This window comes from Bradysia coprophila, unplaced genomic scaffold (genome assembly GCF_014529535.1).
Source record: "Bradysia coprophila strain Holo2 unplaced genomic scaffold, BU_Bcop_v1 contig_235, whole genome shotgun sequence".
NCBI lineage: Eukaryota > Metazoa > Arthropoda > Insecta > Diptera > Sciaridae > Bradysia > Bradysia coprophila.
In genome coordinates, this window is record NW_023503496.1 from 451,573 (window position 1) to 467,971 (window position 16,399).

A 16,399-nucleotide genomic window follows, 5' to 3' on the forward strand; every position below is an offset into this window, starting at 1 on the left:
GGATCCCAAACTTCCAGAACGGAATACAAAAAAACAACTCAGAAATCCTTCAAAATCCTCTAGAGTGGGAAAGGTGGGCCACGTGGTGTGCCAGAATTTTTGGATCCAACATGTTACTAATTCAATAATTAGGCAACAGAGGTCATGTACACGGATGGTGACATAGTGCGTTGGATAGGTCTCGGTGCCCTGAATATGGAGCACGCCTCCATTCGTTCCAGTCACGTCTGTATGGATAGGTAACCCACTACAATTTATGACAATGATCGGTCGGCCGTTAGTGTGGTAAGGTATTCGGACATCCTGAGTTCAAATAACAACTACATTGGTCTCGGTCATCTGAGGTTCAGACCAGAAATTTTTTTTGACTGTGTAGGTGAAATTTAATGTCCAGGAAGGAACTCAAAAAATTTCAGAAATTATTCAAAATATTGAAGTTCTAGAACTGGGCACCATGAGGAGTGGTGTAACTTTGTGGACAAACATATTCCAAAAGCTGAAAAAATTATGAAAATCGGTTTTTGCTTCAGCTGCATGCAAGAAAACATCATTCTAGCACTTACGGCCACTCTGAGGGCTTTAGTTCATGATCCAGTGAACCGTTTTTCATAAAAAATCTATTACATTTCGTCCGTAAAATTGCAAATGTACGCGTCCTATTTTTTTGTGAACCAACTCCTTTGTTATGACATTTCATAGACGTTTACCGGAGTGAAGTTACAGTGAGGTCACCAGAAAATAGATCGCAAAGAATGAAGTACTGAAAAAAAAAATTGTGGCGCCTCTGCAGGCCAACCTTGTATATGTGTGTGACAGCCCTTGCAGTTGCCTACAAAACAAACTATAACAGGACTATGTTTCTTTCAAATCATAGGATCTATGAGCTTTCAAAAATTGCAAAAATGTAAGCGAAAAGTCATGGTCGGGAACACTTCTGTCACGACAGAGTAAAGTTAACCAGGCAGGAGCGCTTGTTTGACTAGGGACCTGAATAATCTAGTAGCCCTTGATATTTTGCGAATAAAATTTTTCAATTTATGGCAGTGTTCATTTGAGTTCATTTTCATCCCGTGTATTAGGTCCCTTATTTGACGTTTCGAAAATGAACCGCTCCTGCCTGGTTTATTTAACTCTACCGTGCTTCTGTCTATTTCTTCATAATAAGACAAAAAAATTTAACTTTAAAGTACCGTAAATTGTAGCTAAAGTAGGCTACTGTCAGTAGCCCTAGGAGTAATTATCATACCAATTTATCCAGCAGCCGAGAGGGTTGAACGTTCAATTTTTCATGTATATGAGGTTTGATTATAGTTATTTACGTATCACTTCGTTCGGGCAGCAAATCGCGAAATTACCTAAACTCTACAGTCCGTACAAGATACGGATACCACTTTTAATGCTGAGGGCCTAAATTAAATGAAAAATTCCGAAAGACATGGGCCCAAGACATGAGAACCTTATTTTCTCCCCTCAATAAGCCATGAGAAAATTACGTTTTGTTGAGGATTGGTCGACTGACATTTCTAGTGAGAAAATAGAACTTTTTTCACTTGACATGTCACTTTGTTTATGTTTTCGAAAATGGATGAAATTTATGGTTTTTGTTGCGTGAAGAAAAACGGTAAACCTCTGCTCTGGGACAAATAGGAAATTCTAACAAGAGCGATGTTTGTGGCTGGAGCGAAGCGAGTAAACAAATAAAGAATTTTCAAATAGTTTCCACCATTTCCACTGTTCAAAATGAAGGCTTTTGAAAGGGTACCAACAAAGTCATTGTAGAAATGAAAAGATGGATCCACAAGGAGTTTTAATCAGATCCTTCATTTAAACCTTACTTCGACTGAAGGACGTCGTGCCTAATCTGTATAGCGTGGCGAATGTTTAGAATGAAAAGTGGGATGTCACCTGCTGAATGGCCTCCGTAAAGTTTACAATCTTGCTCCATACAAAATAAGAGGCCAAATGACCATTAAAAGAATCTGTTCTTGTGCCTGTTATTGGAGTGCGCTGTTAAATACCCGTGGAGGCACTGACTGTGTTTGTGCTGAAAATAAAACTTTTTTCGTCAGACGGTTGATTGTAGTTGGCATAGGTCTCCGAAACTGAAACTAATCCGATCAACTAAAATGAATTTCTTTTCAATTTTTCGTGAGTTCTATTTCTGTCTTATCTAACGGAAGGCAATTTTGAGAACTGCAAAAAAAACTTTTGTTTCTCGATTCATTCTGCACTTCACGTGACATTTTTATTTCATTTTCTAACTTAGTTTAGCTGTGGCCATTGGATCAGAAACAGTAACAGGTCTCTGTATGAACGATGAACTTCTTAAAGTTTATTGTGACTGCCATCGTACTACAAACATTACTGACCGTCGAGTGTTGCATTATCGACAGAAAGGTGAACCAACATGGCCTCTTCGTACCACGAATAGATCGAGTGTTTATACCACAAGACAAGATACTCGATCCAACAACGCCAATTGGTCAACCAACATTCCAAACAGTCCGAGCGGAAGAGATTCCAATGTATCATCTGATTACGAACGTCCTTGATCAAATTCCCGTTGTAACGTACATCGATCCACAGTTCAATTTCGGCGGTAAAGTCAAAGAGAAATACAATTTTCGACTCAACAAATTTACACCGGCGAACAGTCGACAAGTCATTTACGCACTGGAATTTCACTCCGATGCAGATCTGACTGCACAATCAAATTTGGACACGCATGCGTATTGGTGTCCTCAAGGTAAACACGTCGATATTCCAATTCATCCGAACATCCGCGGCGATCCCAGATTCGTTTTCACACCGACGTTCAGTGGCTGCACCTTGGCCGTCGATCTCATCGAAAAAGTGGTCGCTAGTGGAAGATTGGAAAAATTCTATCGTGTGTATCACGTCCAGGGCGGCAAAGAGAACGTTGAGTATAATGATTTGGACTACCACGGACTCGGAATGGTCACATCGATGGAATACCGTAACTACGGATACTTTCGGCCAGAAATAGGAAAGCCAGACTTGTACATAGAAAATGTGATTGGCTCAGCATTTATGGCATACCATGAGCAACAGGCAAAATGGATAATCTACCATCAGAGCCAATACGGTCCGAATGGGTATTTGGTCGTGTCGAAAATTTTGCATGTGAATGGTCGCAAGGAAATCACCGCATCAATACCAGAGAATACGACAGTCCCCAAGTCAGCTCTACTGTCAGTAAAAGCGACCGTAAGCGAACGCACGGCGGTTCCATACCATGAAGCGCGAGTTGCGAAGAAAGTCTTCGTGGCTGAGGTGCATAAGGAAATAGCGAAGAAAAAGGCCGACGAAAACTCGAGTAAGTTTAATTGTGCTTAGTGTGTTCGTCTGTGTGCGTTAACATGCGGCATATCAACCAATGAAAGTAGAAAATATCAGGAATGGTGTAATGTCGGCCCGGAGGACTTAAAGGTAGTATTTCATAGTATTTTGACATAAACTGAAAGTTCGTTCAAAATGATCGACCAATTGGCCCATTGGCCATACCTTCTTTTTGTACTTGCATTGATACGAACGGCCATCCAAAAATAAATAGCGAAAGTGTTCATTGTCGACTGTGTTTTGATTTTAATTGGAAGACCTAGGGTGCCGCTGAGTGGCTTGATCGGTTTTTTAAGAGGAAAAACATGCCATTCAAATGAATGAATGAACGGAACATTTAACGAAACTTTTTAGGAGCATTCGTTCGCTGGGTTTCCAAACAGCTCGATGTGGACGGCCGAAGAGCTCATATTTTTCCTCTTACAATGGCTATTGCAGGGAAGTATCTATCTATTGTAACATTCTTTGATTTCCTACGCGTTGTCTTGTTCGTTCCAGTATGCAGCAAAATTAAACTCTCGTTGTAGCATACTCTTAGACTAGGTTTTTAGCCGGGAAATCCAGGAAATGGATCTACCCAGAAAAATTGTAGTCACCAACGCACTGCTCCTAGCATGAACATAAGAAATATTTGGAGGCTGATGAAGTCACAGTAGGCACTGCGTTTCTTTCGTAAAGATAGATGACCACATAGTTAAACCACACAACACAATCAATCTTAAGCGGTAGCTCTCATCACAAAAGCCTCCAAATTGGACATTTGTCAAAGTAGTGTTCATGCTAAGGAGCAGTGCGTCGTAGTCACCCAAAGTTACCAAAAAGCTTAAACTTTGATAAAATGTGACTGAAAGTATTTCGATATGAGATTGCGACAGCTAATTTAAGAGGTAATTCCAAATGGACTTCAGGACCACAATTAATGTTTTCCAACATATTTTACAATTTGATTGAGTTATCACAACTGTACGTCAGCTGTTAGAAATTAAAAAAAATTTAGTTCAAAAATGGTGAGTCTGTTCGAAATTGTTTTTCTTTGAAAATAATCATATCGAAAGTGTGAAATGTCATTTTTGGGTCCACATACTGCTGAAGAGAAGGAAGACCTACTGGTGTTGTTCAGAAATGCATGTCCTGGTATCCAAGAAATGGAGACAAACAATGCATTTCTTCTTGGTTGCCCTCTCACCTACCAGTCTGCCATAATCTGTTTGGATCGAAAAATCACCGATCTTTAGGTATTTACAAACAAATTAAAGAATATTTCATCTCACAGCGCATACTTTTTGTTACGCATGTCGATCACAATTCCAGGTTTGATTTTCTTCCTTCGCGGTAGCCCAATGTGGCGCAATTACGTGGGCTTACAAAGATACGATGATGTCCTAAAAGAATCTTTTGAAACCATACTGAATGTTCAATTGACCGACAGAGCCTGGGCTGAATCATCCTTACCTACTATCAAAATGGGAGGAATCGGCATCAGACATGCAACTGAAATGGCACTTCCTTGCTTTTTATCATCAATTCATGACGTCTCTAACCTACTTGACAAGCTGTTACCACAACCATACCGGCAGATTGACCAAGCTAGAATTGAGGCCGAAGGGATTTGGTTTGAAAAGTTCAACGAGTTGCCACAATTGGAACTAAGAAACGTTCAGAAAATCTGGGAATCCGTCGTCACGGACATTAAAATTGATTCAATTAAAAATACATTAGAAAAACCAGCAGATAAGGCTAGATTCCTTGCCAATTCAGTTCGCGAATCAAACGATGAGTTTCGAGTCGCATTGGCCTTACGAATTGGGTCACCGATCGTTCAACGCCATACTTGTGTTTGTGGCGACACTGTAGATAAGTACGGACGTCATGGTTTACCCTGTTCAAAGGCGGCTGGAACCAATCCGAGACATGCATCGGGCAACGAAATTATCCAAAGGGCATTAAAATCTGCGGAAATCCCTGCAGTCCGAGAACCACCGGGTTGTTCAAGACTAGACGGAAAAAAACCTGATGGAAAGACGTTAATTCCTTGGGCGAGAGGCAAATCAGCACTGTGGGATTTCACATGTCGTGACACTTTCGCACAATCGTATTTGAACAAAACGTCACAACAAGTGGGTCATGCAGCGAATCAAGCAGAAACAAAGAAAATTGACCACTACAGTGACCTAGCAGATCATTTCATTTTTATTCCTGTCGGCACTGAAACGTCTGGAGTGTTTGGTGATATTGGTTTAAGATTCATTAAACAAATTGGCAGCAAAATTGCAAAGGTCACAAATGAAAAACGTTCAACGTCATATCTTATACAACGTTTAAGTGTAGCCAAAAAGGTAATGCGGCGTCAATCATGGGAACAATACCTCCATCCAAGAATTTGAAGGAAATATTTTATTTATAAAAATAATTATGTAAAAATGTCTCGATTTAAATATTCCACAAAAGTCATGCGGATTGGCAGTATCTGAATCCAGTATGAAGCAACACTAACATCTTCCAGAATACTATTTCAAATCAATTGTTATCGTAATTACCAAAAACAATTGTTTTATTAAGATTTAAGATCCTAGGGCCGTCCCCAAGTTCTGAGGCCGAAACAGCTCTCTGTCCGATAGCCAAGCTATCAAATTTCACTCTACGTGATGATAGACTGGGTAAGGGAAGAGTTTTTCACTCTGTTAAGAGACTTGCTTTATCTTTATCTGTGGCAAGCCTTATTTGATTTTATTTCAAATTTGTTAGGCATTGCAGGTATAAAATAAGAAAGAAGAAGAATCGGGTAAACCCTCAACATTCTTCATATGAGAATGTTGAGTGAATTGAAGATGTTTAGGTTTGGCCTCACTTTATTTACCTTGGTCTATTCGCTTCCCGTTGTACAGTGTACAATGTACACACACCTGTTATCATCTAATCATTTTAATTCCTGATTCCTGTTCGTTTTCCACTCATTTCGCCATTTTTACACGATTTTCTAGTTTTTCAATCAATTGTCGGTCTCGATTGCAAGGACCGATCTTACGTTTTCTGGTAATTTTCCCATTTCTAGCTCCGAAAAATTGCTCGTGTCTCGTGTGTTTTCGGATTGAATTTCCTAGCAATAAGGATAAAAAAATGATCTCGAAGCCGATGACAGTCGAAATAATCGCGTGTGGAAGCTTCGCACTGCCGAACAAGTCATTAAAGTCTACCGTGCATTGCACCAAAAATATTTTTATTTGCACAAACTGAATACAGAGATCATCGACTACAAATGAATATGGGTTGTGATGCCATTACACGAAATTTCCAGAGAACCTTTTGCCTTGCCGGATTTCCGTCGAGCGGCTGCAAGACGACATTGCATTACTTCGTCAATCACACAAGGTGTTGTTAACTGAAGCTCAAGCCTATTCAGATCAGCCAGCCGTCTGACCATGTAGATTAGGTCGAATGTAACTACTAGATCGGAGGTTATATGCAATTCTTGCAATCCTCTCAATTTGGCTAGTACGTCAAAATCTGTGAATTTATCACAATTTTGAATTGTGAGAATTTGCAACGACTTTAGCTCGCCCAGAAACTTTTCGATACAATCGTTAAAGCGAACGCATATCAATCGGAGCTCTCTCAATGAACACAAATGCTTTAACTGATGAATAAATCTCGACGCCCTTCGATCACCATAAATCGATAGTGTCTTCAAGTTCTTGAGTGCTGGCATCGTCGAGACATAAATACAACGTTGTTCGTCAGATTTGTTGCCACTGGAGCGAAGAGATAGTTCTTGTAGCTCGGTGCAGTTTTCAGCTATTGCAGGCAATAGAACTGAATCATCTTCAATGCCTACCATTCGCAGCGATGTCAGTCCCTTGTGACGCGAGATGAAATCCTTCAACAAAGTCTTGCTGGTGCACCAGAAAGTTAAGTAGTGAAAGGATCTCATTTTGGGAAATGTGTACTGCAATATTTCCGCCATGCACGCAGCCTCGTCATAAACCTTTAAAGTTAGCAATGACCTACAGCGGGCAAATGCCTTCATAGCACCACCTTTGAAATGGCAGTCGTGAATATAGATGCGTTCCAGTTTCCTGAACAGCTTCTTTAACACCCAGGTGCTAGATTCATCAAATGTAAATTGTCTAAGATCAAGCCATTTCAACGAGTTGCAAAAAATCAAAATCAATTTAATTGTCTCATCTGCATCTACACCACTGTCCGTTGCAACGTAAACCATCAGTGATCCAAAATTAAGCAACAGTCGTTCTATGTCGCTCTCTTTAGTCGCTTCCTTATTAAGATCGATGCATCTGAATCTGCGTACAAACACTTTCTTGGCGATGACTCTCAGACGAATGATTTTACTTAGGTCCGCCATTTCAAACATCGAACATAAATCCATGGCCGATATTCGATTTAATATTTGACGGAGACAGTAATCGTTGAGGTCCATGAACTCTGTACCAGTTAGATTGGTCAATTCTATTGGCAATTCGTCGTTCGTTGTCGGTTCATCGTGATGACAATCGTCTGCGATTTCAACTTCAATCGTGCGACCCTCAATGATATGACGTTCCATTTCCAATGCATTTGCGGCTGCTTCTGCTTCTTCGAATTTCACAAATCCAATTGAATTGGAGGTATGGTCATGAATCCGCACGCTCTGAAGAGGACCGAAAGCAGAAAAGTAGTCAGAGAGATGAGTTTCCTTCAACTGAAAGAGCAAACGACAAAAAATCAATATACCAAGCGGGAAATTACATTAAGAGGAAAATCGTACGTCTGTCGGCAACGATTTCAGGTACAGGGTTTTGGCGGCAAGTCCATCCTCAGTACAAAGACTTTTATCGTTCATTTTATGCGCCGAAATGGAAGAATAAAAACTTGTCACTGAATAAACAACAGAAAATAAACAAACAAACACATACGCGGGGATGTCACCCGGGCACATGAAATGACAGTTAAACTGTCAAAGTGCAGAATCTCATCTTAGATATAAGGGATATAAGCGATATAAGGCGTGTATATCAATGAATATAAACTACGCAGGTACGGTATAATGTCACCTTGGAGGACGTTAGCGATTTTAAAAAAGGATTCTAACGCAAACGCACTCATTTTTATAATATTTCGACCAAAATAATGAATGCGTTCAAGATAAAATGACCGATTTTGAAGAAAGTCTGGTATGTACATTGGTGTACAAAGTTCAGTTGAGTTCACGGTTCGTGAAAAATAGATTTAAGTATAGTTTGCACTTAAAAAGAGCACTCCGTTTAGCCTCCGTCTACATGACAGTTGTAAAACAGAACAAAAGAACTGTCACGCAAACGGAGTGGAAATTGAATTTATTTCAATTTTTTTTACTCCGTTTACGTGACAGTTCCTTTGTTCTGTTTTACAACTGTCATGTAAACGGAGGCTAAACGGAGTGCTCTTTTTAAGTGGAAACTATACTTTAAGATTGGCTCGTTCGGGATGTGTCTTTTTATGTAGATGGAAGCACGGGGTTTCGATAGGTTTTGAAATTAACTTTCTCTACGTTGCCCACATTGCAATACCAAAAATATGTCCAAGGTCTTTGACTTGTGTTGGGTGAAGTCTTTTTTCACCAAGCGATCAGCATAACATCTCAATTGGAATATCTTGAAATTTTCAACAATGTGTGGCAACTTGTAACAATCAAAAATCAAAACCCACCAAAAACTGTTAGTTTTCTAATCATGCCCGCACGTTAGTAAGCGGGCGTGACGCAAGTCCACTACCAAAAATGTTGTAACAAAATTTTATTGAGGACGACGGAGCATATTTACAGCAACTTTTTTTACTTCTCCCCCTTAAATCCAACGACCCTCGAAATAGGATATCTGCAATCTAGGAATCCATACGAGTTCAACGAACTATCACACGTTACTGCAGCTTTAAAATTTGCCGAGATATTGAACTTCGAAATATTGATTTTTGTATGAAAATAAGCAAAATCTCGAATTTTCATATAATGAAAATCACCTACGTTAGTTAGTTAGTTACTTAGTTACTTAGTTCCTATGGAAAAGTGGATCCAGCAACTCCTAAACGTTTCTATAGATTTTCCTGAAATTTTGGTTATAGGCTAATAATGCCCCAAAAATAAGAATGGAATTTTCAAAAGTTGGAAAAAATCCATATCTTGGGAGCTCGAGCTCCCCAAAGTCTCCATACAAATGCCATATAAAAGCCAATTTGTATGGAATTTTCTGTTTCAATTCGGTTTTTAGAGGGGGTAGGGTAATCTCGCACACCACACAAATTCATGGTGTGCGAGATTCACATCTAAGTGGTGAATCTCGCACAGTCATGACTTTTCGTTACATGTCGTAAAAGGACGCATACAACGATCGCGTGTGCGAGATTCCCCGACACCTTTTAGAGCTATCTCTGTTGGCGCGGCAGATGGAGAATTGGTGTCGGCAAAGTCTCAGAGTTTTGGGAGTAGAATACGGGCGAAATGACCAAAACTGGAAAAGTGTTTCAATGTTTCAATTTTATGTTTTTAGACTTTTTTCGAAATGTATGGCAGATGGAATATTGGTGTCTTCGGCAAAGTCTCAGAGTTTTAGAAGCAGAAAACCGAGGCAAATATGAAAATTGTCGGGTAGTTGGATTTTCCTGTTTCAAATGTGGTTTTGGCATTATCTTTTGTGTTGAGGGACACATAAAATTGCTTACTTCGTCTCTAAAAAAAAACTTTGGATATGTTATAACTGGCGTTTTATCCTTAAAACTTACAAAAGTACTGATATCAGTCAAAAAACCCTTAAAGGGTAAATGTGACGCAAGTCCTTTATCTTACTTACAAAATAACTGATATCGCTGAGGGTGACGCATTGTGTGTCGTACGTAAAAGTTTTATCCACAAAAAATTGAGTCAAAAAATTTGTGAAAGAAAGTTTTACAAAAAGAAATTTGCGTCACAAGTGGCTGATGTTGAGGAAACTATTGTTAGAAAAATGGTTAAAAAAATGTTCTGAAAGAATTTAAACAGAAGAAAACCGAATCATCTGCCACTTGTGACGCAAATTTCATTTTGTAAAATTTTCTTTCACAAATTTTTTGGGTCAATTTTTTGTTGATAAAACTGATGCGTACGGCGCACAATGCGTCACCCTCAGCGATATCAGTTTTTTTGTAAGTACATAAAGGACTTGCGTCACATTTACCCTTAAAGGGGTTTTTGACTGATTTACTAATATCGGGGAATGTAATAATGGAGCCGTTTTAGAAAACTTCTTTATTGATTTGAACGGAACTTCAACATTTTCTGAAGCCTATTTCGATTACAATTTAATTAATGCCACCCTCATCATCAAACAATGAAAAACCAACAAAAACCGGTGGCGAAAGTCATGAAAAATGCGCCCACGGAATTTTCATTGTTTGTACGAACTGACCCAAACCAATAGATCATTGTCAATGTCGTTTGAGATGTCAAATGAGCTGTCATTTTCACAAAGCTAACCAAAAAGTTACAACAAATTGTTTGAGGTTAGCTTTGTGAAATTGACAACTCATTTGACACTATTTTGAGAGAAGAACAGTTATTTGACACTGATTTATACCTTATCTAGCAAACAAACTTCGTTTCACCACTACTTTTCTTTGTCTGTAGAATCATGAACAGTCGACTAGGTTGCTGCAGTAAACCCAAAACGGTGATGCTGAAAACAGACGAAGCATTTCGAATCTGTTTCGATGAAATTTTTCGGTGTTTTTATTTCCATAAGAGTCAAAAGTGACATTAGAACAATGAAAAATTTGATCGAAACAGATGTTTCGTCTGTTTTCAGCCTGAGCTTCGATTACAGCTTAATTTCTGATACTCACTTCACTCCGTTTACTCAACGTTTACACTAAAACAACGGAAACAGAGAGCGGTGAAGTGAAAATGGCGAGTATACGGATTAAGCGATGAGTATTAAGCTTAAGTTGTCAAGACTGGATGGATTACAGCGCGACAACCCTCAAGAAGTGTTTTTAAAAAATGCAAAATGTTTACAAAATAAAACTTTTTTACTTAATTGTACCAACGAGATACTCGGACTAAGTTTTTTGTTTATCTGTGCCCCGTAAACTGACTACCACAGACCATCAAAAACATAAAATTTGAAAGGAGCTATTAGAGAGACTACGTTCTACAGAGATCACCGACTATGAGCGAAAGCTAGTTTTAATGTTATTGCATATAATTCTAAGGGTACGTTTGGCACTGCCCGATTTTGATCGAACGTCGACAATTGTGGAATGCATGTTGTCGTCGATCGTAAAACTTTGCTTTAACTTTAGTACAAATTTTTCCAAATCGGCTAGACGGCTGACCATGTAGGTTAGGTCGACGGTAACGACTTCCTTCGATGTTATGTACAATCTTTTCAATCGATACAATTCTGCCAGTGGATTAACATCTGTGAATTCGTAACACTTATAAATGTGAAGACATTCCAGCATTTTTAGTTGTGATAAAGCCGTTACGATACCCGGTGCACAACGAACCTTTTCCAGTTTGAGGTCTCTCAATAACTGCAAATGATTTAACTGTCGAACGAGTTCCAACGCATTCGGATCATCACGAATGATGAGTTTTTTTAAGTTCGTCAGTGCCGAGATACTCTTGACAGAAGTTTCGTATTGGAGAGGATTTTCGTCACCATTGGTGCAGACCGCCAACGTGCTTAGATTCGTACAGTTTTCGGCTATTATGGGCAGCAGAGGTGAGTGGTCGTCCAGGCTTAACAAATGAATCAATTTCAGTTTCTTGTGACGCGAAATAAAATCTTCCAAATTGTAATTAAGGCTCTCGCTCAAATCTCCATACACGAAGCGCGTTAAGCAAGGGTACGTGTGTTGGAATATTGCTTCCTTGGCTCCTACTAATTCATAAACAAATAAAAACCCAATGACTGACAGCTGGCAAATAAGTCCATCGCATCACCTTCAAAATGGCACCTGAAAATATCAAGTCCTTCCAGATTACCGAACAACGATTTCATGGCCTTGATATCGTTTTCACCGAATTTATAATTTCTAAGTCTGAGCGTTTTTAACGTTCCGCTGCAACCGCTGCAACGTTCAATTATCGATCTAAATTTGCGAATGGAAACGGTGTCATCATCATCAAACCCGTCCGTCAGAAAGTGTAGTATTGACGATCCAAACTTGGCTAAAACTCGCTCTAAATTATCTTCTGAAGTCTCCACATCATTCCTAAGGCGTTTGAATTTTCGTGTAAATATTTCGTTGGTGATCGCTTCCAATCGAACGTTTCTATTTGTCTCCGACAGTTCCCGTAACGAACATAAACCTATTGGTCTCAATCGAGCTAATACTTCACGAAGGCAGTCATCGTTGAGATCCATGAACTCTGTACCAGTGGCATTGGTTAATTCTATCGGCAATTCGTCGTTCCTTGGTTCGTCTTGATGACAATCGTCTGCTATTTCAACTTCAATCATACGATCATCAATCGCATGGTGTTTCATTTTCAATGCTTTTGCGGCTGCTTCGAATCCTTCAAATCTTATAAATCCAAACGTATTGGAGGCATGGACATGAATCCGTACACTCCGGACCGGACCGAATCTAGAAAAGTAGTCAAAGAGATGATCACCACCAAGCTAAAAGAGTGTAATCAACAAAACCAAAATGATTAGACACAATGACGTGTACAATGTGATTGATAGAGATGTCTTACGTGTCTCGATAAAGAATTGACGAGCAGAGTTTTGACGGCGAATCCAGTTTTCGTGCAAAAGATTTTATCGTTCATTTTGCGTGCGTCGAAACAAATTAACACTCGAGATAACAAAAAAAAAACATAAACAAATTTACCAAGCTGTTGACGGTTCAAACAAACACGTGTGAGATGGACAAAGTTCCTTTTAGAAACTGTCAATATACGAGCTGTCAATATCCTGAACTGTCACATTTTCCAAAACTGTCAAAATCAACGTAAACAAACACATGCCCTTAAGTAACCAAATTGTTAGAGGGGTCAAATGTGGAGATCGCTTCAATAACTAATTTTCTCGAGTGGGTTAGCAAGATTCCTCAAAGCTCAAATTTTTGACCAATACTCTCTCTCTAGCAAACAAACTCTCAGCTCTATGTGTCGAATTCACACCTTATTTCTTTTTGTATTCTACAACCACTATTCTACATTTTGACTGACTACGCTGTAATTTACATGTAAATTCCAAAAGCTACTTGACACTTTCACCACCTTAAAAAAAAGTAGTTTGATTGCTAGAGTGGGTATAGAGTGTTTTGATGAAAGAGAAAAAGATATTTTGACTAGTACCCCAAGGCAAGTTAAAATGAACTGGTCTTATGTCCTCTCGCTCTCAACGTTCCACGTTAAAAGAGAAGCAAATACTTTGACAAGTACCCCAAGGCAAGTTATAATAACTAGTCTTCGGTTTTCTCTCTCTGATCATAACAGTCTATTGACTGCACACTCTACGCTAATGAGTTTTGTCGGACATTGTGTCACAAACGTTTGATCTATATGAGCGGGCAGTAATTGAATTTTTTCAAAAATTTCAAATCTTTTCCTGCTTGTCGAACGCGATGGCTCACACTAATGGCGTTAGGGAGGAAAATCCACTCTCTCCACACAATACCGTTGCGTTTGCGAAATGACAATACGCAGAAAAGAATGTGGAAGAACCGCGACAAAATAAAATCAATAAACACGTTCCCGTCATAATTGTCAAATGTCAAGGCTATAAAAAGTTGAAAAGTCTAGTTTTCGTGTGTTTATTGACCTCGGATTCGCCTCAGATCAACGAAATTACCGCGAAAACTGAGCTTTTCAACTTTGTATCTCTTGTTATTTAAATGACTACTACATGCGCATTGCAGTGGTGCAGTACAGTGCAATGAAAGTATAAACCAGTTATAGTCTGTTCATACAAACCGGAGTGTTCATACAAAACTTGTGTTGACGTTCATTGGTACAGTGGTGTCAATCTCTCATTACTCTGGTAAATTCAGAATAGAACTTTGCCACGCAATGCATTGCTTACCACTATCGTTCTGAGCGGGTGTTTTAGGCAAAGTATATATGTTCATATACTTTGGTTTTAGGCACCACAACCTCACAACTCATTGTGTCACCCCAAACACGATTGGATTGCGGATTTGTTTCAAATACCGACTGAATTTCATTTTTAGCACAATTTTCAGTTATTTGAACCGGCTTATAACAAGCTTATTGAAAACTTCTAGTTCGGAGTAACTACTCCGAAAAAAAAAACAAACAAAATGGCGCCGTGCACTGCCCAATTCGATAAAAATATTTATCTTAAGACCATTTAACATAGTATTGCAACGCTAAAACTGTTCAAAATTATACTTTAGACGTAGCAAAATCACATTTTTCGATTAGAAACCAAAAAGAAAAAATCAGTTGAACATTTCCGTCTTAGGAAAACGAGCTGCCTGTCGTCTCTATGTATCTATTTGTTTGCAAAATTTGACACACAAATTATTGGTATTTTCACTATTTTCACTATTTTGAGTCATTGAAGAATGGGTCGAATTGGTCATCCTGTTAACATTTGAAGTACTTGATTGAAATATTGATAATTACCGGGTTCGTAATCGTCTCTTACAACAATTGTCATAAATGTACGACCGATGTATGAGAAATGATCAATTGTGGCTAAATGTGTGAATTGGTAAGCGAAAAAGGGATTTTATCAATTTTAAAGAACTAACAGGTCATCAGTGTATTACTATCCTAGTGTCTGGTTTAAGCAACAATTTTTTTTAAATATTTTATCCCTACGACACAATTTTATCTTTTGAATTTTAATTTTAATTTTTTTTAGTGTAAATTTAAAAATTCAAATGTTTATCAACTAATGAACCGATTTTTTAATTTTCAAAATTTTCCTTTTCTAACTTTTTAGAAGATTTTTTATTTTACTTTTTTTAATTCACTAAAGGTCCTGATATGTTAGTTGTATGTGTTTAGTATTTTAGTTTTATCGTTTTACTGTTGGCTTTAATCAAGTGGAATTTTTGGCAATATCGAAATAGAATTTTTTTGTTTTTATTTTAGTAAATTTTAAGGTTTTTCAATTTTTTTAATTCGTTTCAATAGCCTGTGTGGTCGTGATTGGTATTTCTAATTACAACAGAGTGTACTCAGCAGAACGAAAACAATTTTAAAATTCGTTAAGTCAAGACTATCTTTGACAGTTCGTTAGGCCAAACACACTGAAGGTCACGTCAATGCGCAGTTACCGGTGCAGTTGCACACGTATTCCTACTTTCAGCTTCAGGTTTTAGTTTCGTTATGTTCCGCACATATTGAGTTGGTTAAGTATAGTTTCCACTTTAAAAGAACACTCCGTTTAGCCCCCATGACAGTTGTAAAAAAGAACAAAGGAACTGTCACGTAAACGGAGTAAAAAATTGAAATAAATTCAATTTCCACTTCGTTTGCGTGACAGTTCTTTTGTTCTATTTTACAACTGTCATGTAGACGGAGGCTAAACGGAGTGCTCTTTTTAAGTGGAAACTATACTTTAGAGTCAAGTTGCACGTTCACTACTAGGTCCCATAAAAACGTAGCAGGCGCAACAACATTAGTCACAAGAAAATGTGATGCTGACAACATTACCATAATGAATTCACCTGAAAGTGGGGGTCCAAAATTGCATTACTGTCAGTGTTTGTATACTTTGGTCAGGATTTGCTATGTGAGTCATAGTATGTGACACATAGTTCCATTCGTATTCAATAGTGTCACGAAACAACCATATTCAGCATGAGAACAACGGCTTCGCACCCGATTGGCAATTCCACACGTAGTGCGAGAAAAAACCTTCATACCATAGGAAAATAGCTATTTATCGTCCTTAAGTTGCGAAATGTCGTCTTTTCCTGCTTAATATCTTCAACTGAAAAGACTCTCGTTTGAGTAATTCCATTTTTTTTGGCACAAGTGCGTAAAAATAACTTTTACGCACTGCTTTTGCTTCAGTCCATAAATTAGATTAAATTTCAATTTTTT

The 16,399-nt window shown here is 38.4% G+C and overlaps 3 protein-coding genes across 3 annotated transcripts in view; 1 reads left to right on the forward strand and 2 right to left on the reverse strand.

Moving 5' to 3' along the window:
• The window catches only part of LOC119077315 (fasciclin-2-like), a 385,563-nt gene that overhangs the window by 363,915 nt on the left and 5,249 nt on the right, over positions 1–16,399 (forward strand). The gene's annotated exons all lie outside the window — the stretch shown is intronic.
• Positions 6,557–8,303, reverse strand: LOC119077321. The gene is made up of 2 exons (XM_037184501.1): positions 8,123–8,303; positions 6,557–8,056 (listed from the first exon to the last, which is right to left on the reverse strand). The coding sequence occupies exons 1-2, from the start codon at positions 8,291–8,293 to the stop codon at positions 6,611–6,613; spliced, it is 1,617 nt and encodes a 538-aa protein (XP_037040396.1). The 5' UTR covers positions 8,294–8,303; the 3' UTR covers positions 6,557–6,610.
• On the reverse strand, positions 11,486–13,227 carry LOC119077341. Its single transcript, XM_037184527.1, has 2 exons — positions 13,070–13,227; positions 11,486–12,992 (listed from the first exon to the last, which is right to left on the reverse strand). The coding sequence occupies exons 1-2, from the start codon at positions 13,142–13,144 to the stop codon at positions 12,249–12,251; spliced, it is 819 nt and encodes a 272-aa protein (XP_037040422.1). The 5' UTR covers positions 13,145–13,227; the 3' UTR covers positions 11,486–12,248.